We start from the raw sequence: 25,778 nt of genomic DNA, 5'->3' as shown, positions 1-25,778 counted from the left end.
CCTATAAGGCAGATCTTCTGCAATAAAGAATCCTCCCATCCAAATTGCCATTATCACCCGCTTTTGAGGTCCTTCGTACTTCAGTGATTTTACAATAATATAATGATTTATCAAATTAGGTCGGACAGTGGTTTAGTTGAACAGCATTCTATCTGTGACAATGGCAATAAGAGATGAATAAGGGGGAAAACTGGTTATAGAGCCATAAAACATCCAATCCCTCAGTTCCTCCACTTATGGATTCTAGAATCTGATCACTTCTTAACCATTGCCACTGGCTACTCCCTGCTCCAAGCCACCATCATCTCTTGCCTGGATTATTCATATAGTTTCTTAAACAGTTTCCCTGCTCCGATATTTTCTCTCCTCCTGTCCATTCTATGCACAGCAGAGTGATCATATTCAAACATAAGTCCAATTGAATATGTCACTACAAACCCCTCAATAGCTTTTCATCTCACCCAGAATAAAGGCTTATGGTCTTAAAATGTCCTGAAAAGCCCACAACATGGTATGCTAAAGCTGGCTCACACCTGTTAATGAATGCCAACTGATAAATTTTCAGGAATTTTATGAGACTGCTTAGGAATTTCATAAGGTTTTATGAAAAATAGCCATTATTAAAAATATAATTATATAAACTTAAAATTAAACAAGTTATATTAATAACCAATAAATACCTAAAGTACACCATTTCTTAGCTTCATTTTACTATTGTTTATTACATTTTACTATTATCTTGAGGTTATTTATGTCTATCGTCTATATGGTGAAAATACTACAGAACTTCCCCATCCTTTCCCAACTACAAGTTCAGTGACTCCTGTCTATAACTTGAAATCAACCATGGTAAGAATATTTATGCCACAGAAATGGACAAATGCTATAAACAAGGCACATACTAACTATGATGTGTTGCAATGCTGCTGCTGCTGAATGATTAGGTGAGGTGCCCAATAAAACTGATTTATATATATTTTATTACCTTAAATAGTTAGAATCTATGTAGTGAAATAACGATCAGAAAATTTTTGTACCACACAGTGGTTTGCTGGTTATCTTGTGGCAAAGAACTTAAAAGATGGTCAACTTAAAAGATGAATTATTATATTTTTCTTTTATAAAAAGACAGACAATTGCAATTTGTTGATCCCTTAAATGTCCAGTGCTGTCATTAGTATGGTAATGAGAATATATTTACTGAACACAATCCATATACTCAACAAGGGAAAGGACACATAACAAGAAAAACTGCCTTTTTTATAAAAATGGAGAAAGCATCATGAAAACAAATATTTAGAAGTATTTCCACCATCATGTGATTATGATTGATGCCATAAATCAATAAACACCTTCATACTGATACATTTTAAATCATATAAAAACTTTGTAAGCTGTTTTAAAATATTTTAAATGAAGTTTCAATGGATTTAAAACCTACTCTAAGAAAAAGTAACACTTTCTCATTAGTTTGCTGAAAAAAAAATTAAATGGCAATAAAGAAGATGAAAATTCTCGTCCAATTTGAACACATTTAGTGGATGAGCATCATGACTTAATAAGCACAGCAATACAGAAACAGTGACTAAAATCAATTATCCAAAATGTGTTTAATTTAGAAATAGAGCCCTGACTTACCATAACAGTGTCAAATCAGAATTAAAAATAATATACCTGAAACTAATATAACACTTATGTTAACTAACTGTAATTAAAACAAGATGTTGGGACACCTGGGTGGCTCAGTGTTCCAGAGCGTCTATCTTTGGCCAGAGCGTGATCTCGGGTCCTGGGACTGAGTCCTGCATCGGGCTCCCCCTGGAGAGCCTGCTTCTCCCTCTGCCTATGTCTCTATGTCTCTCATGAATAAATAAATAAAATCTTTAGAAAAAAACAAAAAAAATACAACTGAAATGTTAGGGGCACTTGAGTGGCTCAATCAGTTAAACGTCTGACTCTTGGTTTCGGCTCCGGCTGTGGTCTCAGAGTCATGAGATCAAGACCCACATTAGGCTCCCTGCTGGGTGGGAAGTCTACCTGGGGTTCTCTCTCTCCCTCACCCTGTGTTCCTCCCCCTCTGCACTCTCTCCCTCTCTCTCAAATAAATAAATAAATCTTTTTAAAAAACGCTTTAAATAAATAAAGCATATTCAATCATATTGCTTTCACTAAAATTTAAGAATTCAGTGAGAATATTTTGAAACTTTATTTCAGGGGATCCCTGGATGGCTCAGCTGTTTATTAGCACCTGCCTTCAGCCCAGGGCATGATCCTGGAGTCCTTGGATCAAGTCCCACATCAGGCTTCCTGCATGAAGCCTGCTTCTCCCTCTGCCTGTGTCTCTGCCTCTCTCTCTTCTCTCTTTCTCTCTCTCTCTCCCTCTGTCTCTCATGAATAAATAAAATCTTAAAAAAAAAAAGGAACTTTATTTCACCTTTATCTCAACATTATAAAAATTTCCATAAGTACAGTAGTACATATATAAATTTAATTTATAAATAAGTATACACATCTGTGTGGTACACATTTAAAAATTTTTATTGATAGGTGTTTATAATTAAAAAAACTTAAAAAAAAAAAACTTGATCTCTGGATTAAGGATGACCAACTTCATTGCTTTCAAGGACCAAACAAGGTAAGTAAGTAAATAAATCACATTTTTTTCAAGATTTTATTCATTTATTTGAGAGAGAGAGAGCAAGTGAGTGTGAGCAGAGGGAGAAGCAGAGGGGAAGGGAAAGAATCCCAAGCAGACACCATGAGAAGTGTGAAGCTCATTGTGGGGCTCGGTCCCAGGACCCTGAGACCATGACCTGAGCCAAGACCAAGAGTCAAATGCTCAACCAACTAAGCCATGCTGGGGCCTCGGTAAGTGACATTTTAAAGAAAAATAAAATGTCGTGAAGCAAGTAAGTGCATACACGCCTATCTACAGGGAACAGTGGCTATGCAGCTTAAGCCAATTGGTGCCTGGCAGGAACAATGCCCAAGTCCAACCTGGTCTTCATGTTTACTGAGGTCCAGATGATTCTGTAAAATTCTCTGGTGTTTAAAACTTGGCAGTGTATGGGATAGCACTGGGGGACTAAATAAACATTTCTGTAAACCACAGACTTGAGGGCTGCTACTTTATAACCTTTGCTCTAGTTTTTCAAATAGAAAAAAAAATTCTAAGGTTTACTAAGTAATTTATTTATTACTTGAAACTGAGGGGATCTGGCTATTGTAACTTTAAAGAATTTGAGAACAGGCAGACTTTTTAGAAGACCAATAAATTCTCAAGGTATGAATAGACAATGCTGAAATTGGTCGCTCTTTCTCAGATGACCAATGTGAAAATAAAGGACTCCTAGTTAAGTATGGTTTCTCAGCCAGATACTTCCTAATTCTACTAGCATCCCCCATCCTAACCAAAGCTCACACATGTTTAGAAAATAAGCACAAGAGTGAGGTTGAAGAATGGGACAAGCATAACAACTTCACACATTAAGTTTTTAAAAGAAAAAAAAAAAGCTGAAAATGTAATGATTTCTTAGGCTGATTCAAAATGTCCCTAGTAAGATGACTCTCAAGGCTCTGTTTGAGGTGGGTCACAAGATGCCAGCATCTGAAATATGAAATATATAACAAAGACTAGAGAAAATTGGGATGTCAGTTTGAAGTATCAGAGGGACACACAGGAGAGGTTCTGAAATCAATTAGTATATGAGTACAGGCTTCAGGGAACAAACAAAGCTAGAATACAGACACAGAAATTATCAGCCTATAGGTACTCAGCCAAGACCTTGAGATATGAGAGAACATCTAGGGAAGAGACACAAAGTAACAAGAGCATTAGATACAGAAGCTAGAAGCCTGAGATACTTCCGACATTTATGCGGAAAACCATGTGGTGCATGAGTGTTCCATGAGGGCAATGAAATTGACCAAAATAAGAGAGAGCATGGAGGGGAGATCAGGGGAATGGGCCATGTGCCGATATCTTTGATGACCAGGAAAAAATTGGTAGGCGGCTGCTAGATGGCAGCAAAAAGACAGATGCTATGAGCCTCAAACTAGATTTTATATGAAAGCTGAGAATTGTCTAGAAGTGTCATCGTTAAGCAATAAAAATGGTTTTTTAATACCTTCTCTGTTCCAAAGTACATATCTGGGGAAATAACTAGACTCAATCACTGTCCCTGGAAGAAATACAGGAACAAGGTAAGGGGGAAGCACTGCCTTAAAGAATAGTTGTATTTTAATCAGATCAAGGAGATAGAGGAGGCATTCTGTGAAGTGGAGGGTGCAGGCAACTTGACTATCTCAGAAGAGGGATTCTTCAGAGCCCAGAAGAAGTACTTGTGAGGGAAGGTATAGAGCAACATTAAGATATATAATGTGAGTCACATCTGTCACTTTAAATTCTCTAATAGCCACATCTTTTTAAAAGATTTTATCAATTTATATGTGATATACAAAGGAAGCATGAGCAGGGCAGAGGGAGAGAGACAAGCAGACCTCCTACTGAGAGCAGAGCCCAACACAGGACTCGATCCCAGGACCCTGAGACAGACTTGAGCCAAAGTCAGATGCTGAACTGAGACACCCAGGTATCCCGACTAGCCACATTTTTAAAAAGAGACACAGTAAAATTAATTAGAATATATTTAACCCAGTGTATCCAAAATAATTGCATTTTAACATATCAAAATCTGGTGTGCACTTTACACTTAACAACCATCTCAATACTGACCAGTCTCATTTCAAGTACTCAATACCCATGTGTGGCCAGTGGCTGCTTTACAGAACAGAAAAGATCCAGATGAAAGATGAATCAGAAACACACACACACACACACACACACACACACACACAAATCTTAGCAATAACAATACAGGAGAGAAATACTGACTAGAGGGGTTTGCATTTTGGATATTCAATAAAAATTGGGATGTATGCCATGGTGAAAGCTCCAAGGAATAAACAAAACTTGCAAAACCACAACAGAGGCTCATGCTGGAGTCTGAGATGGTGATGGGTTAGCCTGAGTCAGAAGAGAACCAGCCTTCTGCTGACCAGGCCATATCTGAGATGGCAATGGTAAAACAACAGTGAAAGCTCTCAAGTGTACAAAAGAAGAACCAACACCCAAAAAGACAAACTAATTTCCCTAATAGCCTATATGCAATTGTGCAGGGAGCCTTCCCACCTTAACTTTTTATTCCAGAGTTGCTCTGAGCATCTTGTATACAATCTTTAACAATAGAAATAACTTACATCTGGCATAAAAGAGACATATAAGAAACATTAGGAGGGCTAACTTTAGGGCAACATTTCACCAACACACAAAGACTCACTCTTAACCAAGTTCACAACAATCTTACCAACTATTTTCTTACCTTGTGAAAGAAGGCAGCACCTGTCAGCACCATGGACAGCTCACAGGAGTAATTGGAGTTGTAGAGCCAGGACTGGTGAGGGATGTCCCACGCATGGTAACGGCCGGGGAAACCCACAATGCGGTCCCGTGCTTCTCTCCACACCCTCAGAAAACACAAGTAGATGCACACTGAGTGTGAGTACAAAGTTCTAAGATGTTCAGAAACAGTTGAAATTATTGCCTCTATTTTGCAGGCTCTGGCCCCCTTGGGCTATTATTTCTTTTTTCCTCTTAAAAATTTTTAAATAATGTAAATCAATCACAGGCCAAACTGAGTAAGAACAAGCAAACAGTGCTACATGTAACTTCTTTAATAACCATCTGCTTGTTGCTCTTCTAACATCTGGCAGCCAGCACTTCTCCAGCCTTTACAGAAAGAATCAGCCAGAATAATAGGAAAGGAGATAACTAAAGAGTCTCCAAAATGACATACATACAGCAATCTGCTAAGAAGCAGGAAGAAGATACCAATTTCTAGTTCTATTTATTTTTAATCTTAATTCTCAAAACAGTTTTGATTTTTTTCTGTGCTATTTTCTATTTTTATTTTTCTTCTGAAAAGTTTTGTTTTTAATGAGCACAATAGGACTTGTATATAATTTATGTATATTACATACTTAACTTTTCTCTTACTGGAAGATACACCATAAAAAGAAAAAAGCTTGCAGAACACTGATTTACCACAGGAGACTGTTGCCTGGAGTAAGGTGCAACAGTCTTAGTTCCTGATTTGGGCAGACCTGAGGCAGAAACCTGTACCATCAAAAGAAGTGATCCAACTTGATGGAATGAGCACTGAGTATTACACTATATGTTGGCAAATTTAATTTAAATTTAAAAATGTAATAAAAAAAACAAAAAAGTGATCTACAGGACCATACAAATGAAAGATTCATAAATGCAAGAAATAATAAATTGAAGAACACCTGGGCAGCTCAGCCACTTAAGCATGTGCCTTTGGCTCAGGTCATGATCTCAGGGTCCTGGGATCAAGCCCCACACTGGGCTCTGCTCAACGGGGAGTCTGTTTCTCCCTCTCCCTCTGTCCCTCCCCCCACTCATGTGCACACTTGCACTCTCTCTCTCTCTCTCAAATGAGTAAAATCTTTAAAAAAAATGATACATTGAAAAGACAGCATGTTTTCATGATAAACTTTTATATCACCCCCAAATTTATAGATAAGGTAGAGCAAAGAAAATCAGTTCCCCAACTTAACAGGCTAAAATCATAAAGCTGAAAGCACTTATACTCTATAGAACACTATGGCCCTAAAGAAGTGCTTCAGGAGTCTTGTAAAGAAAAAAAACTGCTATATCCCTAATCCAGCTCACTCCAGAACAAGATTTAAATTGCTCAAGAGGAGCACTCGGGTGGCTCAGAGGCTGCGCATCTGCTTTCAACTCAGTCATGATCCTGGGGTCCTGGGATCAAGTCCTGCATCGGGCTCCCTGTGGGGAGCCTGCTTCTCCCTCTGCCTGTGTCTCTGCCTCTCTTATTCCCATGAATAAATAAATAAAATCTTTTAAAAAATAAAAATAAAAAAATAAACTGCTCGAGGAACTCTCTCATCACTCACATAGAACTTTAATTCATAAAACACAAAAGATGTCATTCCAAAAGAATTCCTCCATTAAGTTTGAAGGCAATTAATCAAATCCTATAGATGAGAAACTACAACTTGTATCACAATATAACCGCCTTCTTCATGGGCCTTCTGGCATCTCCTACCCAAGTCTTACCTGAGCCCTAACTTACTTCCTAAAAATAACTCCAAATGACTAACCTAAAAGCTGTAAGATGTTTTCAATATATTTTGATATTTATAGAATGTAAGAATTGCTAATAAATACCACTGGGATATACACTGGGATATTCAATATATAATATTGAATATTATCAATATTCCTAAAAATGCTCATTTCTTCAAATGCCTATTGCTCCTACTAGTCCTCAAGCAGCAGAATAGGAAACAATATTTCAATCATCTGATTTGGTTGCTATCAATAATGTAACAAGTTCTCAATAAGCCAGAATCTCATTGGCTACATGATATCAAAAGATAACATATCTAATTTGTTAAGGGCTGTCAATCATTACACAGTCAACTGCACGTTATTTATTAAATAATAAGGAAAAATCAATATGGAAGTACCGATATTAAAAAGAAAGAAGTAGCAGTAGTACTGGTATGAGATAAACTCAGATAAAGGCTTAAATTCCTGGGACAGTACATCAGTAGTTTTAGATAGTATGGCCTCAGTGGATATTTGAAAGTTAGGCATTTAAGGGGCACCTGGGTGACTCAGTCAATTGGGCATCTGTCGTTGGCTCAAGTCATGATCTGAGAGTCCTGGGATCGAGCCCCATATTGGACTCCCTGCTCAGCTGGGAACCTGCTTCTCCCTCTCCCTCTGCCTGCCACTCCCCATACTTGTACTCTCCACCCCCCCCCAAACAAATAAGTAAAATCTGGAAGAAAAGAAAAGAAAAGAAAAGAAAAGAAAAGAAAAGAAAAGAAAAGAAAAGAAAAGAAAAGAAAAGAAAAGAAAAGAGAAAAGAAAAGAAAGGAAGGAAGGAGAAAAAGAAAGAAAGGAGAGAAAGAAAGGAAGGAAGTTAGGCATTTTAAAATATTAACTATAGGGACAGTGGTGGCTCAGTTGGTTAAGTGTCTGACTCTTGATTTTGGCTCAAGTCACGATCTCAGATCTAGCTGAATGGGCACCACACTCAGCAGGGAATCTGCTCCTCTTCCTCCCCCTCTCCCCCTCCCCCACTCATGTGCATGCACTCTAAAATAGATAAACCTTTTTTAAAAAATAAGTAAAATACCAACCATAAATAATGCTACAATTTTACATATAAAAATGTTGCATGTAATCAATCCCTTAACATCATACTCAAATTTGTGCTGCACTAAATTTTTTTAAATATTTATTTATTCATGAGAGAGACATAGAGAAGCAGAGACACAGGCAGAGGGAGAAGCAAGCTCCTCACAGGGAGCCTGATGTGGTATATGATCCCGGATCCCAGGATCACACTCTGAGCTGAAGGCGGATGCTCAACTGCTGCGCCACCCGAGCACCCCTTGAATAAATATTTTGAATGTATATGCCATATTACAGGTCAGGCTTTGGTATACTTTACCTTTAATGAATTGTTCTTTAAATGAGTTAATGTTCTAATTATCAACACACTATCTTTTTAAAGATTTATTTATTCACTTTAGAGAGAGAGCACAGGGAGGTACAGAGTGCAGAGGGAGAGGGAGAGAGACTCCTTGCTTGGAACTGAACTAGGGCTCAATCCCACAATCCTAACTAAGATCATGACCTGAGGGTAAACCAAGAGTCCAATGCTTAACATACTGTGCCACCCAGGGGCCCCCTAACACACTATAATAGGAAGAAATTTTCAAAGGTAATTTTATAGCTCAAACTTCAAAACAGAAAATTTGCTAGATAAATGAAACTTTGAAAAACTAAGGAAAATTTTAGAAATAATGAAATCAAGATAGTATTCCACTGAATAACCTGAATCGTCAGTGATATTCTTCTATTTAGATTTCAAATTTAAATATTATCATCTTAGAAATAAATACATCAATTCAACCTTTTTGTGATATGAACTTTGACACATCACTTACCACACATTTCCATATTAGTACAGTTTAATAAAAAAAAGTTAACCTTTCAAATACTACATTTTTAAAAAGATTTTATTTATTTATTTGAGAGAGAGAGCAGAGTGAGAGAGAGAGAGCACGAGCAGGGTGGGGAGGGGCAGGGGGAGAGAGAGAGAAGCAGACTCCCTATTGAATAGGGAGCTGGATGCATGGCTCAATCCCAGGACACCAGGATCATGAACTGAGCCAAAAGCAAACACTTAACTGAATAAGCCACCCAGGCACCCCCAAATACTATATATTTTAAATAAAGACATATTTTTAAGCAAGTGTGTGAGATCAAAACAACTTTTTAATGTATTACCTGAATGAAGCAAAAGATGTCACTGTTAATTTTTTCTAAAGATTTTATTTATGTTACAGAGAGCATGAAGGGGGGAAGAGCAGACAGAGAAGGATAAGTAGACTCCACACTGAGCATAGAGTCTGATACAGGGCTCAATCCCACCACCCTGAGGTTATGACCTGAGTTGAAATAAAGAGTTGGACACTTAACTGACTGAGCCACCCAGGTACCCTATTATTGTTAATTTTTAATTAAAAGCTGATTTCATGATCTTCAAAACTTTGGCAAAGCAGTTTTGATTAAAGCAGTAAATATTTAAGGTATTACAGTATATTAAAGTATACTTCCATCTAATGCAAATGTAATAATGTACATAAATGTAAAGTATTACATTTAATGTAAGAAAGAAAACATGGAAGTATAACCATCAAGAATGAAAATGTCTCTTTGTATGATAAAGTCCATATTAGTTCTTTCTAGTTCATTAAGAATCAAATGATTTGAAATGCAGTAAAAACAAAGTGTAAAACCAATGAATAATTCAAAATGTGTAAAAAAATATAAGGTGAGATTTTGCTTCCTACCTATCTAAAAAACAAGAGTTTCTTTTCTAAGCCCCCTGTTTCTTGTATTTATCTTATATTATGATAGTATATATGACTTTTCGTTCTCTCCAAAACAAGATATTGAGGAACCTATACTAAACCATGGCAAAGGAAAAGGTTTTGGTTAGTTTTCCCTTTGGAAAAGAAAACCCATAAAGCAGAGCCATGATATTACAGAGAAAAAGATCAACGTCCTGTTGCAGAATTCAAATGTTTCACTCCAAGACAATAGAGATACTTGGATCCAGGAAGAGAAACCCACCTTCCAGACCATAATCCCATACCTCCTCTTAAGCTTGTGCTGTCTTTTCTTTCTTTCTTTTTCCCAATAAAGTTTGATGAGATATAAATCACATACCATAAAATTCACTCAATGTAAAAGCATTTGAATTGGTGGGTTTTAGTACATTCACAAAGTTGTGCAACCACCACCACTATCTAATTTCAGAATATTTTCATCACTCTAGAAAGAAACCCCATACCCATTAGCACTCAGCCCTCATCTCCCTCTGTCCCCAGCCCATTGCAACCACTCATCTATCTGACTCCATCAATTTGCCTTACATGGACATTTCATATAAACAAAATCAAACAGTATGTGGCCTTTGCACCTGGCTTCTATCACTTAGCCTGTTTTCTAATTCACCCACACAGTAGCTCATATCAGTACTTCACTCCTTTTATTGCTAAATAGTATTCTGTTGTATGGATATATTGACCTTTTTTTTTTTAATCCATTCATTAGCTGATGGATGTTTGGGCTGTTTACACTTCATTTGTTTGTTTAACAACTGATTTGCGTGGTGTGTGGCAAAATATATGTAATAAATTTACAATTTTAACCATGTTTAAGTGCACAGTTCAATGGCATTAAGCACATTTTCACACTGTACAACCATCACCTCCATCCATCTCCAGAAGTTTTTCATCTTCCCAATCTGAAACTCTGTGCCTATGAAACACTAACTCCCCATTCCTCCTTCCTCCAGCCCCCAGCAAACACCATTCTACTATCTGTCACCATGGATCTGACATATAAGAAGAATCATATGATATTTATCCTTCTGTGTTGATTATACTTGTTGACTATTATAAATAATGCTGCTATGAACATCCATGTACTGCTTTAATATGAGCATATGTTTTCAATTCTCTTGGGGCCCCTGTGTTTTACCTGTCTGTTAAGAATCTATCTTCCTCGGGGATCCCTGGGTGGCTCAGCAGTTTAGTGCCTGCCTTTGGCCCAGGGCGTGATCCTGGAGTCCCGGGATCGAGTCCCGTATCAGGCTCCCAGCGGAGAGCCTGCTGCCTGCTTCTCCCTCTGCCTGTGTCTCTGCCTCTTTGTGTGTGTGCGTGTCTATCATGAATAAATAAATAAATAAATCTTAAAAAAAAAAAAAAAAAGAATCTATCTGCCTCTTTCTTTGCTTCTTAAGTTGAAGTTTGCCAAACCCATATTTTTTTTTTTTTGCCTGAGGGGAGAGTTCTTGTTATAGCTGCCTTTTCCTTTTGAATCTAGGTCTGCTCCATTCCCATTCAAGTGAAAAAAGGAAATTGGAAAGTTAAGAAAAAGCTCTTAGATCAGAGATGCCCAAACAAATGAGAAGAGTCAGGGTGATAAAAGATTAGGCAGTACAGCCAAAAGTAATTCTCCAGTTCTATACCAGAAGCTAAACCATGAATTTCCAATGATTGTTAAGAAATTCTTACAACTCAACAATAAAAAGACAACCCAAATAACAATGGGCAAAGGATCTGAAAAGACATTTCTTCAAAGAAGATACACAAATGGTTACCAGAGACATGAAAAGATACTCAATATCATTAGTCATTAGGAAAATGCAAATGAAAACTATATTCAAATACCACTTCACACACAGTAGAATCTCTATAAATAAAAAAATGAAAAATAGCAAGTATTGTCAAGGACATGGAGAAATTAGAATCCTTATATACTGCTGGTGGCAATACAGAATGGTGCAGCCTCTGCGGAAAACAAGTTAGCAGTTATTCAAAATGTTAAAGAGTTACTATACAATTCAGCAATTCCACTCCAACCTATGTTTCCAAGAGAAAGGAAATGTGAATACAAACACTTGTACATGAATTTTCATAGCAGCATTATTCAATAACCAAGAAGCAGAAATGACCCAAAGTCCATCAACAGATAAAGAGACCAACAAAATGTGTATATCTATACAAAATGAAGTACTGACACATGCTATGAGATGGATGAACCTTTAAACACTATGTTAAGTCAAAGGAGCCAGTTACAAAACCGCACATATTATATGGTACCAATTATAGTCAATGTCCACAACAAGCAAATGTATAGAGCACAGGTAGATTAATGGTTACCTAGGGCTTAGAGAGATTGGAGGGAAATGGGAAGGGACCACTTATTGGTACACAGGATTTCTTTTGGGAGTAATGAAGATTTCTAAAAAGATCATGGTGATGGTTGCATAACTTTGTAAATATACGAAAAACCAATGAATGATACACTTAAATGAGTGAACTGTAGGACATCTGAATTGTATTCAATAAATACTACCGACGAATTGTGAGAAAATGATCACAAACTTGGATGTCACAGTAAATGTTAAACTGCTTTAAAAGTTTCTAAGGCCTACCCTCAATTTTTATACTTACCTCACCGTGGACAGATAATAAAGTGTCCATGGCCTGCCTACCACTCCATGACACACTCTGAATAGCCCTCATCTAATGCATTCTCTTAACTGTAATGCTCCCTCAACTGGGATATATAAGCCCCAGTAAGAACTACTAAGATTCAAGAAAACAGTATAGTTAGTTTAGTGGTTGATTCCAGGTTCTGGAGTCAGACAAACCTGCATGTGAATTCCAGCTTTGCCACTTACTTTCTAGCATCATAGTTTTGTTCTCCTGGATCTTAATTTACTCCTATGTAAAATGGAGGTGAGTACAACTTACATAATCAAGTTTTAGGATGAATCACATGAAGTGCTCAGCTAGTCTCTGGCACACAGTTATGGGTTCAACAAATGTCATGCACTGTCATCATCAGAACTTCCTCCTGCTCCCCCTTTTTCCTCTTGGCTCTTTGTACCTAACACCATTTTTTCCTAAATCTTTCAAGCCCCGGGACTCTGGCACCATTCCATTGCTCTAACATGTTGTTTCTGCCTGACTGGGAGCTGTTCCCCAACATTGTAAACACAAAAACCTCACATTTCTTTCAGGAAACTACCCTGGCCTCCACTCAGTCCATGTGGTTTGTGGTTTTAAGATGATGTACTTGCAGCTCCAGGGCCAGGCAGGTAATCCTAGTCTAGTCAATCACAGAATCCATCTCCCTGGTCTCAAACAAAGAGCCTTTGCAAGATCAAAGGCAACAAAGAGGAAAGCAAAACCTTAAGATGAAGAGAAATGGAGTTCTCTAATATCATCTAAGACCCAAAATCCAGCTATGTCTTGAGTCAGCCTTTAACTCTGAGGGTTTCTGTAACTATCAGCCAAGAAATTATTTTTGCTGCCTAATCCAGGTTTGAGTTAGTTTTCTGTCATTTGCAAACAAAGGTGTTTCTCAATTGAAAATCAGCTGCTCACCGAAACCCAAACATGATTTCATCATGGCGGAGGTGAGCATCATCATCAATAGACAGAATGGCCTCTGTCTCAATTTCATTCCAGGGCAAGAATCGATTGTTCAAACTGTTCTTCTCAGTACGGACAACCTGTAAGGAAGAAGGAAAAACACTAACGATCAATGCTGCATTATAGAATGCAAAACCAAAACTGCCTTTAGGTCAAAGGAGACTGTGACTGAATTTACTAAATAATCATGCCTGGTTGCCTACAGCTTGTAAAACCTAGCATAAGCCTTTCAGGAATAGAAACTGCCTTATAGGGACACCTGGGTGGCTCAGTGGTTGAACATCTGCCTTTGGCTTGGGTTGTGATCCTGGGGTTCTGGGATGGAGTCCCGAATGGGGCTCCCAGCAGTGAACTTGTTTCTACCTCTGCCTATGTCTGCCTTTCTCTCTGTATCTCTCATGAATAAATAAAATCTAAAAAAAAAGAAACTGCCTTATAATTTAGCAAATGTATAAATATTTCATATTTTAAGCTTTATTCATTTGCTAATTTTCTTGTGAAACAAGCTAAAGCTGAGGATTATTTTACATAAGCAACATAGTCTAGGGAAATTAATAACTTTCCCAAGAGAACACAAGGTGGCAGAGTAGAACTGAGGTTATAATTCCCAGCTCTGAAATCCTCAGGCTTGCTCATAAATTTTAAAACCCAACTCAGAAATTCCCTGGGTCTGTGTCATTTCTGATGCCTAATTTTAAGGCCTTTTTCTGGTATTTTAAAAAAGAGAGAGGGAGAGCCCATCCAGTTGAGGTTAATTACCTCACCTTTGCAATTCCCACCTGCAGTACTAACTACACATACAAAAGCTTTTTTTCTTTCAAGGGGTACCTAATTCAGAAAAACTAAAAGCTGTGTCCACAGCAAATCCCAATTCAAAGAATTTCTATCCAAAATGATCCATATACAAAGCAGTATTTTCTTCTAAACAAAGATTAGTGCCCAAACAGAACTACACTATAATTTTTTTAAAATTTAGATAAGCATAGTTTACTACAACATAGGTAGTAGCTATTATTATTCAACTTGCCCAAAACTGAAATGAGGATGACCATACTCAGTACTTTAATAGTCCTTTTATTTTTATGGTATCTATATCTAATTAATCCAACAAAAAAGGAACTATCATTTTAGTCTCAAAAAAAAACAAAGAGAAATTCCTGAGGAATCATCTTTTTAGAAAAACAGAAAGGGTCACCTTACTTTCAACAGAAATTTACTTGTACTGAGAGGAAGCTCTACCTTGCTTGAAGAATGGAATTACGTGCAGGGTCTAAAAGTCTATGAATGGTTTCAAAGGTACTCCTATGGCCTCACAAATATTGGCTCTTCAGCTCAAAATACTTTTTCTACTATTTTTCTGTCAGAATTACTCTCCCTAGAGACCTACCTCACACACCTGTCACTTCTCCCTCTTCAAAATGAATCACTTCTATGTTTTTAGAGTCCACATACTTCAATTAATTCATTCTAACACACTTAGAATCCAATTACTTCAGAGCTCAAAGAGCCTTGGAGTCCAACTCTTATCTTGTACACGGCCAAATGGCAGAGCCAGACACCAACTTGTGCCTTCTAACTCCAAAGCAGTCTTTTTTCTGCTAAACTTATATTAAATTTAGAAATCTCATCAAACCAGAGCCCTATGGAAAATGCACTGTGTACCATCAAGAAAGAAAAAATGCTGCCCAATAAGCACATGAAATAGTTTATCACTTAGAATGTTCACTTTATTAGAGACCTTTTTAAGACTCTGCCTCGCCACAGAGGAGTTTCTCCCAAGACAAGAAAGGATATGTAACAGATTTGCTACTACAGAGAACAGATATCAGACAGTGACAGACATGGAAATTCACCTTTCCCTGAAGCATGTTTGACCAGTATAAAAAGATCCCTGGGGTTAAAGCCTAGGTCTCCCAAGCCCAGATTCAGCAGGTACAGAACAAAGCACTGAGGTCTGGGTCACGGGAAAAGAAGAGCAAGGAGGAAGAGATGATCAAATACTCACCATAGCAGCTGCTGGGCTCCATCCCCAGGGAGCAGGAAAGTGGCCAGAAGTAGCAGAAGCCAAATGCCAACCTCAGCAACCATAAAATGCCATGTATCTTAAGATGCACCCAGAGATGTTAAAATGTTAATAATGTCCACTTTACAATTAATGGAACTATGGCAGCTGTTTGCTCAGCCACACCCAACAAACAACCTTGGTACTTCATTTCACTTCCCTAACACGCCTAGCATTCACTTAATACAGAACTGCATTTCTGTCAGTTCAGGTGAACAAAGCTCCTCGCTCAACTCTAGCAATGAATACACATAGCTTAAAATGAAGAAGAAATAACTGAAAAATCCAGTTCTTGAATATTCAGTTGTAGATTAACAGTTTTGCAGGTTAGACACCAGGAGGATTATCTACAGCAAAATTAGTAATCCAGGAACACAGCATGGAGCTTTAGTACTCAAAGTGTGAGCCAAATACTAGCAACATGGGCCACACCTAGAACTCTCTTAAAAGTGCAGGCCTACCCCAAACCTACCACGTCAGAACCCGCAAAATTCCCCAGATGATTCCTATGCACACTAAATTTTGAGAGGGTTGGTAGAGGAAAAAGCAAGGCTTTGGAGTCAATCAGAAAAGCCTAAATTCAAATTCCAACTCCACCACTTCCTTGTTGTACAAAGATAAGCAAGCACCCTTTCTGCTAAGTGAATACAGCACCGTGTTGTGTGGAGAAATGGAACTTGCTTATCATCCAAACTTGACAACCTTATAAACAACCTAACCTACTCTAAGCACAAGAGGTAACAACAAAAACTAAAATAGTTGTGATCTAAGGCCACAAACATTTCCAAAATTTTTATCCAATTTACAAAGTAAATGAAATCAAGAGGACCTGCTTCCGTTCTTTGGAAGACTTAGAACTGAAGATCTAATACCAAATGTGTTTTAGCCTAGATTTCACATCCATTTTTTTTAGCAAGTTTATTAAAATCAATTAAGAGTCAAGTCCATTAAGAACAATTACTATGGGGGCACCTGGGTGGTTCAATAGATTATGCATCTGCCTTTGGCTTAGGTCATGATTCCAAATCCTGGGATTGAGCTCCACGTCGGGCTCCCTAATCAGGCTCCCTAATCAGTGGGGAGCCTGCTTCTCTATCTCTCCCTACTGGTGCTCTCTCTCTCTCTCATGCTCAGTCTCCCTGTCTCTCTTCCAGATAAATAAATAAAATCTTAAAAAAAAAAAAAAAAAGAAGGAACAACAACAACTATTATGGATTCCAGAAATGCAGTACACATACTGCCTCTGCTCATCCCGGCACAATTCCTCTGGGCTGAATCGCAGCACGATTTTCAGGATTAGGGAACTGATACAATAGTCATCAGAATAAAAGAAAATATTTCAGGATTCACAGAAACACAACATTATGAATTGCAGCAGCTTATTTCTGGTTAGCTAACAAACAACTGTGGTCAATAAATCTGCTTTAAGAATTTACAGCAGTGATTCTCAACTCTGAGTGATTTTGCCCACCAAGAAACACTTAAAACAATGTCTGTGGACATTTTTGGTTATCACAAATGGTGGTGGAAGGGGGCAAGCTACTCATGCCTAGTGCGTAGAGGCCAGGGATGCTGCTAAATCCTACAAAGTATAAGACAACCCCCACAACAAAGAATCATCCAGCCTTAAATGTCATTAGGGCCACCGCTGAGACACACTGATTTAGAGTCAATGATCAGAAGACAGTACAGCAAACTTCAAAGAATAAATGTAGTTTGTTATTGAAGAAAAATCACCTTTCCTCATAACCAAAAAGAAATTCCTGCAATTATAAACCCTGCACATATAGACTAAAATTAAAGAAGGGAAGAGTAAAAGCTCTCTTCTAACAGTTTTACTTCAAAGCTATAGTGTTTAATGGCTAGACACAAGCACAGCAAACCAACCATTATCATTCTGGCACCAAAATCATAAGGGCAAAAAAACTTAAATATTTGTAATGCAGACCTGCAGATCAGCATTGGCCTTTAAGAGTTTGAGAAATGGCAGGTTGAACATGAAAGAAATGAGTCATCCAGAGTAGTAAGACTTGTTTAAGAAATATTCTCATTTTTGTTGATGTTGTTTTGTTTTTCAAATTAAAAAACTTCTTCCACAATAATGTGTATTTATTCATGCCATATGATTATACCTTAGTAACCTGTAAACATGAAGACTGATCTTCGTGTTACTGAGTGAATTACTGGTTATGACCTTGACCATAATATATAGACCCTGGCATACAGTAGGCATTCAACAAACATTTTATAAATGAATGAATGAACAAATGACTAGGAAATAAGCCTAATTTAGCCCTGTCAATTCTATTTTCAGAATATAGAATAAAGACTTGATAATTTATATATCAAAACTATAACAATCTATATACTGAAACCTAATATTTAATCTAGTTTTCTACAGCAAAACTATCCTCCAACCTACAACTATCAATCAAGTCAGGAGCAGCGCTCACTAATATTCATTTTTCTTGTTTCACATACATTATATGGTCTCATTCATTTGGGGAATATAAAAAATAGTAAAAGGGAATAAAGGGGAAAGGAGAGAAAATGAATGGGAAATATCAGAGAGGGTGACAGAACGTGAGAGACACCTAACTCTGGGAAATGAACAAGGGATAGTGGAAGGGGAGGTGGGCAGGGGGATGGTGTGATGTGACTGGGTGACAGGCACTGGGGGGGGCACTGGATGGGATGAGCACTGGGTGATAGGCTGTATGTTGGAGATTGCACTCCAATAAAAAAAATTTTTTTAAATGCTTCACTAGTTCTCCCATTTACCATCATTCATAAAAGCCTTGACTTTTACTCATTGCACCTCTCTTCCCATTGCAATGGAACAGTACAGCAGTCATGGCTTGGAACCCCACCATATGCAAATGTATGCAAGTGTATGCATGATCAAAAAATAATTAGTAACCTCAGGTAACATTCGAGTTGGTTCTTGAGAAATTCTAGAATTTATGAATGATAAAGAGCTACTATTCTAATAGGATCCTTTCTCCTAGTATGCTAACAAGGCATTTGGCTTTTAAATCCAGGTAGAATCAGCAAATCCAGATTAATTAGGAAAGTATCAATTTAAATAATTTTTAAATTATTTAAATTTAATTAGTTATCATGATAAACTTGGTGCCCAATTAATAGTAAGCAAATATCTCTTAATATCTAAGGGATGGAAATGTAAGTAGATGCTATTAACAAGGAACAATAAAATATTTCAACCATTAGTAAGTGATAGTTGCTTAAGTATAGCAGGATGAATTTGGATTAAAAAAGAAGTACTTAAATATGGAATCTTTTATAAAAGCAGCTCATGACTAGCCACTGGCAGGTCTCTGAAGTCAGTAAGAAAAATAGGGCATGAAGAGATTAAGTGAATTAACCCAAGTCATACAGTAGACCAACAACACACAAGAAGGTAAAATATACCTGAGAAGTAATAAAATTAGAAAATGTATGTGAAGGGGCTGCTGGGTGGCTCAGTCAGTTAAGTGGTCAGCTTTTGATTTCGATGCAGGTGATGATCTCAGGATCATGAGATGGAGTCCCACATCAGGCTCCATGCTGAGCAGGGAGTCTGCTTGAGATTCTCTCTCTCCCTATGCCTATGCCCCTCCCCTGGTTCACAAGAACATGTGCACACGTGCTCACTCTTTCTCTCTCAAATAAATAAATCTTTTTAAAAATTTTAAAAAGAAAATGTGTGTGGAAAATATAAAGGACCATAAAAACACATAATGCCACCGACTAAATTCAGCAGTTTAAATACAGTTTTAATGTTATCCTTTCTCTTTTTCTTTTCTATTTTTTTTAAAGAAAGGGAGAGAGAGAATCCCAAGCAGGTTTCACACCCAGCATGGAGCCCAATGGTGGGGCTCAATCTCACAATCCTGAGATCATGACCTGAGCCAAAATCAAGAGTTGGGAGGCTTAAACGACTGAACCACCCAGGTGCCCCTCCTTTTTCTCCTTTAAGATCAAATTTTGCCCAACCAAAGCCAACAGTCTCCAGCCTCAAAACATACACATGTGTAATACACTTCTGTAATGAATACATTTCTGAGAATAAACTTTATGTCAAGTCACTTCTAAATAAAATCTTCTATCTTAATCTCTAACCAAAAAGGTCTAAACTATATTTCCTCTCCTTATCATACAGGCAACTAGGTAAACTCACTTTTGTCTTCCATCCTCCCCTTTCCTATAACTTAAAAAAGAAACCCATCATAGAGCTTGAGAATCAAGAAAATGAGTCCAAAAGGAAACACATAGTCATATGTACCTCGCTGTGAGAACCCATGTGAAACAGAGCTTGAGGTGATGGTGACCAACAGAGAAAGGTCAAGTAGTATTAAGATCCCTTGATTTTTCAAGGGACTCGTTCAGTAAACACCAAGTGGTAGGGACAAAAAGGAAATGCACAAAAGTAAGGGAAAAGAATAGGAAAGTTAACACAATGAATTGTGTTATATAAATTTTCTATTTATAACTAACTTTAAATTTGGGCCTATGCAGTATTAAAAAATAATATATTTTAGGTTATAAGTCTATTTTAACTCATAGAAGGGATCCCTGGGTGGCGCAGTGGTTTAGCGCCTGCCTTTGGCCCAGGGCGCGATCCTGGAGACCCAGGATCAGATCCCACGTCGGGCTCCCGGTGCATGGAGCCTGCTTCTCTCCCTCTGCCTATGTCTCTGCCTCTCTCTCTCTCTCTCTCTCTCTCTCTCTGTGTGTGTGTCTCTCATGAATAAATATAATCTTTAAAAAAAAAATAACTCATAGAAGACAAAAAGTTACACGTGATCCCTATGAAACTAGGTAAAATTGCATAGAGGTTCACCATCAAATGAGAGAATGCACATGAAGAGCACAACACAGTGCTGACTTAGCACACAGAAAATGCTCAAAAATTGTTAACACTTATTATCACATAAGATTAATACCATCTCTTCCTATTTTATTTTGTGGTTTTATTTTGTGATTATATATATATACATATATATGTATATATATGTATATATATATACTGACCCTTATTCAAGAAATTTAGATTTGGTAAAAAAGAAAAATATGTGCTAAAAAAGAAAAAACATGGTCAGAAGTCCTAAGTTCTAATTTCAATATTAATTAAAGTGACCTAAAGCAATAAAATTTCAGTCTCAGATTCTTTACTTTGAATTAATAAGAAGAGTACATATAGACTAAGAAGAGGAGATATTACCTAAAGAACTGATCTGTAGCAATTAGGAAATCATTTATGCAACATGACTTTTCAGCAATTGTTTTATGTTACACATTTATAATTTTTTGCTATTAATTTCTGATTTCTGGTAGCTTTGTTTTATAGAATTCTCCTTTACAGTCATGCAGCCCCTTTTCGAATGGAAAAAAGAAAGCCATAGCTATAAAGTTACTAAATAAAATGTCAAAAAAAACAAAAACCAAGCCCAGATACACCAATACCGAATGAAGTCTACCAGACTTTAATCTTGGACCTGGAAAAGCTGGACAAATTTTTTCCTGTTAGTTGTGCTTCAAAATCACAATTTTAGGAAATTATCATCTGATATATCCAAGTAGCATTTTTTAAAGGAGAATGCACATGGATAAAAATAAAGTGTATCAACTTTCTAAGGAATAGCTTTTGGAATTATCTCTACCGTTGCCTGAGGTCTAGCCAGAAGTAAAGCCTTTAACAGCCTGACTGGCAGAGACCCAAGCCTGAATATTAAATGACACTGAATTCTCTTCCAGTCTTCTTTTTTTTCCTAGTTGACTACCAGCATGACGACTGATGACAATAACCACCATGGCATGACATCAGGTTCCCAAAATAAAATCCTCCTTTTTCAATTCTAATACCAAGGGCTGAGAAGGAAGGAGAAGGGGCAGTGAAAAATAATCTCATATCTCTTTATATAGTTTTCATTTGGAAAAATGGGCGCATTCTGGCCTTACCACTTCCACAGAGACCTTGGAGTCTACAAGGGAGATGTGATATGCTAAGTTTACCCTCTCCACCACTAGTGCCCCGGTCCAAGCTGCAAACACCCCTCCCCTAGGCTACTGCAACAATAAATAGCCTTTGAACTGTTTATTCTGCTCTTTTCCCCCACACATATCCTATTACTCCTTGCTCAAAACCCTCCAACAGCATCCTAACACATCTAAAATAAAATCTAGGGGATCCCTGGGTGGCACAGTGGTTTAGCGCCTGCCTTTGGCCCAGGGCGCAATCCTGGAGACCCGGGATCGAGTCCCACGTCGGGCTCCCGGTGCATGGAGCCTGCTTCTCCCTCTGCCTATGTCTCTGCCTCTCTCTCTCTCTGTGTGTGACTATCATAAATAAATAAAAATTTAAAAAAATAAAATAAAATAATAAAATAAATAAAATAAAATAAAATAAAATAAAATAAAATAAAATAAAATAAAATAAAATCTAGGATCCTTATTATGGCCCTATTTGGTCCTACATGTGCTGACTTCTGCTTTCTCCAACCTGCCTTCAAATGCTCTCCTCAAACACCCAGATACACAGGGCACTCTTGCCGTGTCTTGAACATAACAAGCTTCTTGCATCTGCCATTCCCCGTTTATTCCTCCAGAATTTACATGGCCCATTCCCTTACTTCATTCAAGCTTCTGCTCAAACGTCACCTCTTCAAAGAGGCCTTCCTAGGCACTTTATGTAAATTAACTGTAGCTTTTATGGAAAAGAGCATTAGAATTGGGGAACTGGCTGCCCACAAGACTGTCTGAGAAATGAGTAAGTATGCAGTGTGAAGATGAGTGGTGTTTTGAGTGAGCAAGACACTGTTAATAACTGAAACATGTCCTCCTTCATAACAACCCAAGTTTTCAAACTCCATAAGGACAAGTTTTGGTGTTCTTATTTCCAGAGTGCTCCAAATAAAGCCAACCTATTTATTACTATCTTCCAGAATGCATAACAGAGTAAGGACGATGTGTTAATTGGTTAGAATGAAGTTAATAACTCGAACCAAAATTTGGAGTGGACTATGTATCAAAAAGAGATTACATGGAGGTTTCTGCTTTCAGGATGGCCGAATAAGCTCCTACCAGATCCAAACTTCCTGTATATGGTAACTATAAACTCTGGACAAAATTACCAAAAAAGCAATTACCTGAAGGCACTGGACAGTGAGCAGAAGGTGGCAAATTACAGAGAGGAGCTGAAATTTGGGAAGGAATTAACAACATGAGTAGAATCACAGTTGCTTTTACCCAGACAACAGGCCAGAGTCAGCATCATGCATAACAGCTAAACTCACATACAACACCCATGTCTTTCTGGCCTGAAGAACAAGAGGGAAGAGTCTGGGGCAAAAACAACCCTTCAAAAGATAGGAAATTCCAGAAAAGAGAAAGCCAGATAGAGGGAGTTGCAAGTTCTTTGTATAACTACCGAGCCTCTGACCCACCTCTAAACCATGTGGGTATGCTTGGTGCTGTCTGTAAGCAGACCAACAAAAGATAAAAGGACTGAGCTAAACTTTGAGTTGCTGCTCAAGAGACAGAACTTGCAGTTTGAGTCCAACTGAATAAATTGCTTCCAAAAACTAAGATATCAATACCTTTCAAAGAAACAAAACAAAATCCATGGTCTTCACAATATAACACTCACACTGTACAAAACTGTGTGATGTACCAAGGACCAAAAAATGTGACTCTCAAGAAAAAAGAAAATCAATTCAAACAAATCCACCAAGTGACCTATATGTTGGAATCAGCAAAGATGTTAAAGTAGCTATCATAACTATAAAGTATACTCAAAATGGAAAGAAAAAAGGAAATCTCAGCAGAGAAACAGAAACTATTATTTTAAAAACAAGGATATTCTGGAACTGGAAAACACAGTATTTTCAACTTAAAATTCACTGGATGAGCTTAACTGTAGAGATGATACAAAAGTCTGTGAACCTGATGATAAATCAAGAGAAATGATCAAAACTGCAGTACCAGAAAAAAAGGTTTAAAAAAAATGAACAGACACTGAGAATTGTGGGATAAAATCAAAGTGTCTAATATACATATAATGGAGCCCCCCAAGGAGTGGAGAAAAAGAATGGAACAGAAAAAAAATCAGAATAATGAAGTAAAAATTTTTCAATATATGATGAAAAAAGTTTGACAGATTTAAGAAGTTTAACAAACCCCAGTCAGAATACAAATCAAAGAAAACCATGGCAAGGCATATTATACTCAAACTGCTAAAAACCAAATATAAAGAAGAAGTCTTGAAAGCAGCCAGAGAAAAAGAAGATATTCCATACAGGGGGAAAAAAAATATGGAAACCAGACATGCCATCAGAAACAAGAGAGACTTGAAAACAGAGAAACATCTTTAAGATGCAATGAGTTTTGCATTGTTTTTGGAATGAACTAGCTTTCAAATCCCTTGGCATAATATTACTCTCCACTTGACTTCCATTAGATAGTCTTTGTTGTTATGCTCCCAGAGCTAAGGAACCTGATTCAACTTATTTACAAAAGAGGCAAGAGACAGAGAGAGCAGTCAGCACCCCCATCACCTTTGTTCAGGGGCCCTACACCATTCTGACAAGATAGCTACTTCATCTAGTGGCACTTTCACCAATACCCCATCTGGATTGGAGTCCAATCACCTTGCCCAGGCCCTATGCCATTCGAACTGATGAGAATTAAAGCATTTGAGGCAAGAGTATCCAAAGGATGGTGGCAACAAAGGTCACACTTACTCTAAAGCCATATCCAATGTAGTTTCCCCTTTATCTAATTAATAGACAAGAATGAGGAATTTTAATATACAAGTGCCAGGAGACACCCTTAAGACAATCCCTTTCTATTAAAAAACCTAGGGCTCAATAGATTTCATAGCCCACAAATATTTAGTATTTATGCCTAATGCTTAGATGAGAACCTGAGCACAGAGAAACATACATGGCCCATCATTTTCTGAAATGGTATGTGGGTTCTGGGTTGATTCAAATATGCTGATTTCAAATCATTTTCTCTGAAAGATGAGAATCTGAAAGATTGCCTGGGAACCACCCTACTGCTAATTTTATAAGAGCTGTTAATAATAAAATAATGGATGGGGTACGTCTGCATCCCAGTTAGGAAAACTACTCCACAACATCTCATAATAGTGCCATTTCTCCACAGGGGAGAGAGCTGCCCAACCCTCCTCATCTTGATACCTGCTAGTGTTGGCTCTATGCCAAAGAGGTCAGGAATTCAACTGCGGTCCAAAAAACCTGCTCCTCTTAAATACAAAGCACAGTCAAAATATTAAGAGAATACAATGAATTCTTCAGCTTAAAACTGTTTCCTCTTTTTCAGAAGAGCTAAAAAAAAACCTGTTATCGCTAATATGAGCAAGCTATTCAGAATGGCTCCCCATTTGGAAAATTTCTGGCAGTTACCAACTAGGCATTGTATAATTGCCATGAGCTGACCAGTAATCAAAAGGACTACTTATTTCCCACCAGAGTTCAAAGAAAGGATTAGTTCTGGTAAGTTCTCTAACGAATTTCAGTCATTGTTAACAGGGTGGCATCAGCTTCTCTACATCCCTATCAAATTCAAAGAAAACTCAGGAAAAATGGGAAAAAAAGGCTGCTCTATTATTCTATGTGAGCAGCATCCCCCTTCCATAGAACAAATACTTTTTTTTTTTTAACTTCAATGTGTGTGTGTGTGTTTTGAACTTCAATGACATTTTAAAAGTAACTTAAAAAAAAGTGAAATTTATTTGGAAAGAAATCTCTCCATTCACAGTACTTTTTTTAATATACAAGATAAAAATATATATATACAAGATAAATTCTGGGATCAAAAGTTTTTAGAATCCTCGTCCGAAGAGCCTCAGATTATAAATTTAATTAAATAAAATACAAGAAAAGACTAGCAGCAGTAGTAAGCAAGGAGCAGCAGTAATGAGAAAGAAAATTTCTTTCTAAACAAAATTTTTCTAGAACAAAGATTTCTACAGAAGGTAAGTAGTAACCGCTATGACACAAAAGGAAATTATGCAGAGGACATTAGAAGCCTTTATCAAGTGAAGTGATTTGAA

The 25,778-nt window shown here is 37.4% G+C and overlaps 1 protein-coding gene across 3 annotated transcripts in view; it reads right to left on the bottom strand.

Moving 5' to 3' along the window:
- The window catches only part of EXTL3 (exostosin like glycosyltransferase 3), a 140,435-nt gene that overhangs the window by 12,500 nt on the left and 102,157 nt on the right, over positions 1 to 25,778 (bottom strand). For 2 of the 3 annotated variants that reach the window (XM_041765343.1, XM_041765342.1), the window contains exons 4-5: positions 13,591 to 13,718; positions 5,382 to 5,526 (exon numbers count right to left, since the gene is read on the bottom strand). In XM_041765343.1, coding sequence (XP_041621277.1) covers positions 5,382 to 5,526; positions 13,591 to 13,718 — 273 coding nt within the window. The remainder of the gene's footprint in view (positions 1 to 5,381; positions 5,527 to 13,590; positions 13,719 to 25,778) is intronic. The other variant, XM_041765344.1, reaches the window with a different exon arrangement.

The sequence above is a fragment of the Vulpes lagopus genome, chromosome 8 (genome assembly GCF_018345385.1).
Source record: "Vulpes lagopus strain Blue_001 chromosome 8, ASM1834538v1, whole genome shotgun sequence".
NCBI lineage: Eukaryota > Metazoa > Chordata > Mammalia > Carnivora > Canidae > Vulpes > Vulpes lagopus.
The sequence above is the reverse complement of the archived record's forward strand: the minus strand, read 5'-3'. Positions and strand labels throughout refer to the sequence as shown.